Source organism: Amphimedon queenslandica, unplaced genomic scaffold (genome assembly GCF_000090795.2).
Source record: "Amphimedon queenslandica unplaced genomic scaffold, v1.1 AMPQUscaffold_10232, whole genome shotgun sequence".
In the NCBI taxonomy this organism is placed as follows: domain Eukaryota; kingdom Metazoa; phylum Porifera; class Demospongiae; order Haplosclerida; family Niphatidae; genus Amphimedon; species Amphimedon queenslandica.
In genome coordinates this window covers 3,984-5,802 of record NW_003549497.1, presented here as the reverse complement: position 1 = coordinate 5,802, position 1,819 = coordinate 3,984, and the positions used below count along the sequence as shown (strand labels likewise).

At 39.2% G+C, this 1,819-nt stretch overlaps 1 protein-coding gene across 1 annotated transcript in view; it reads left to right on the top strand.

The window, feature by feature from the left end:
* Positions 1-213: 213 nt before the first annotated feature.
* The window catches only part of LOC100637359 (uncharacterized), a 2,801-nt gene continuing 1,195 nt past the window's right edge, over positions 214-1,819 (top strand). Inside the window, exon 1 of the mRNA XM_003391218.3 lies at positions 214-1,682. Coding sequence (XP_003391266.3) covers positions 214-1,682 — 1,469 coding nt within the window. The remainder of the gene's footprint in view (positions 1,683-1,819) is intronic.

Sequence of the window (1,819 nt, the reverse complement as noted above, 5' to 3'; positions counted from 1 at the left end):
AGGAAGCTATGGACCGATGAGTCCATGCACGCAGCAGTGATTAGTGTTACAGAGGAAGGGAAAGGTTTAAGGGAATCGGCGAGACTATATAATGTGCCTGTTGAGACGTTGCGGAAAAGGACGAATGGTACTGTTAGTGTTTACTGTAAACCGGGCCATGCAACAGTCTTGTCGAAAGAAGAGGAAGATAAATTATGTGAATATTTGATTATGATGGCAGACATGGGTTATGGATTAACAAGAGAAACTGTAATGCATTTAGCCTTTGTTATAGCTGAGAAGTTTAATAAAAAACATCCTTTTACTGGTGACTCGGCAGGTCGTTCATGGTTTGATGGTTTTCGAAAACGACATCCTATGCTAACAATTCGTACACCTCAGCCACTATCTCATTGCAGAGCTTTATCAGCTAATCCAGATGTTATAAGAGATTTCTTTGGAAAATTAGGAGCAATATTTGGTCGGTTAAACCTTTCTAAGCCGATGCAAATTTACAACTGTGACGAAAGTGGCATTTCTATTGTTCATCGTCCAGGCAGAGTTGTTACGAAATTAGGTCGTCGTACAGTATATTCTCTTACGTCAGCAGAGAAGGGAAGGACACATACTGTTGTTGCTTGTGTGTCTGCAACTGGCTTCGTATTACCACCATTAATGGTCTATCCTCGTAAGAGACCCGTACCTGACAATTTTAAAGAGGGAGCCGTACCTAACACTTCATTTCACACTAGTGAGAATGGGTGGATAAATTCTAACATATTTTTGGAATGGTTAAAGTTTTTCGTTGCAAATATCCCTCCTACAAGACCAGTTTTGCTCATTCAGGACGGTCACATTTCTCATGTATTGATTGAAGCCATTGAATTTGCCCGTGCAAATCATATTCATCTCCTTTGCTTGCCTTCACACACGACCCACATCTTGCAACCTCTTGATGTGGGTGTGTTCAAGTCCTTTAAAGCTAATTTTAATAAGGCTTGTTCAAACTATATGGCAAAATATCCAGGCAGAGTGGTGACAAATGATAAGTTAGCTGCATTGGTTGCTGATGCATGGCCTCATTCATTTACGACACTTAACATATTGAGTGGTTTCAAGAAATGTGGTCTTTTTCCATTTAATCCGAGTGCTGTAGATGATAGACGCTTGGCTCCATCAAAGCCTTTTTGTGTGCCACAAGAAAGCACTGAAGATGACAACGAATCACTTCCAAGTAGTCCTATTTTTACAGAAGAACAGGAAAAGCTATATACAAAAAGATTTGAGGAAGGATTTGACATTAGGGATCCTAATTATGAGGCATGGATAAGGATCAACCATCCTTTTAAGTCATTATCAGTTACTTCAGGTGATTCAATAAGCAATATTTCTGCACCACTTTCGTCAACCTCAGCTCCAACTCCATCTCTTTCTGTGCCACTTTTGTCTATGGAAGTGCCAATCATGTCTGCCTCAACACCTGTGTTATCTACCTCTGCATCACTTTTATCTATCTCTAATAGTTCTAATTCTGCAGAGTCAGCTCTTGACAAAATTCTTGTTCTTCCTGAAGCTTCAATGAAGAAGCCTAAAAGAAGAGGCATTAACAGTAAAACGGTTTATCTAAATGATGTTTTAGAAGAAATGAAACAGCAGAAACATGAAAAAGAAGTTCAAGCTGCTGAGCGAGAGGAAAGTCAAAAGTTAAAGAAGGAGGAGAAAGAAAGGAAGAAAAGAGAAAAGGAACGAGAAAGGGAAGAAAAACAAAGAAAGAGAGAAGTAAACAGAGAGAGAAATTAAAGGAAAAAGAAGAGAAGCAAAAGTCAAAGGAAGAAAAGCA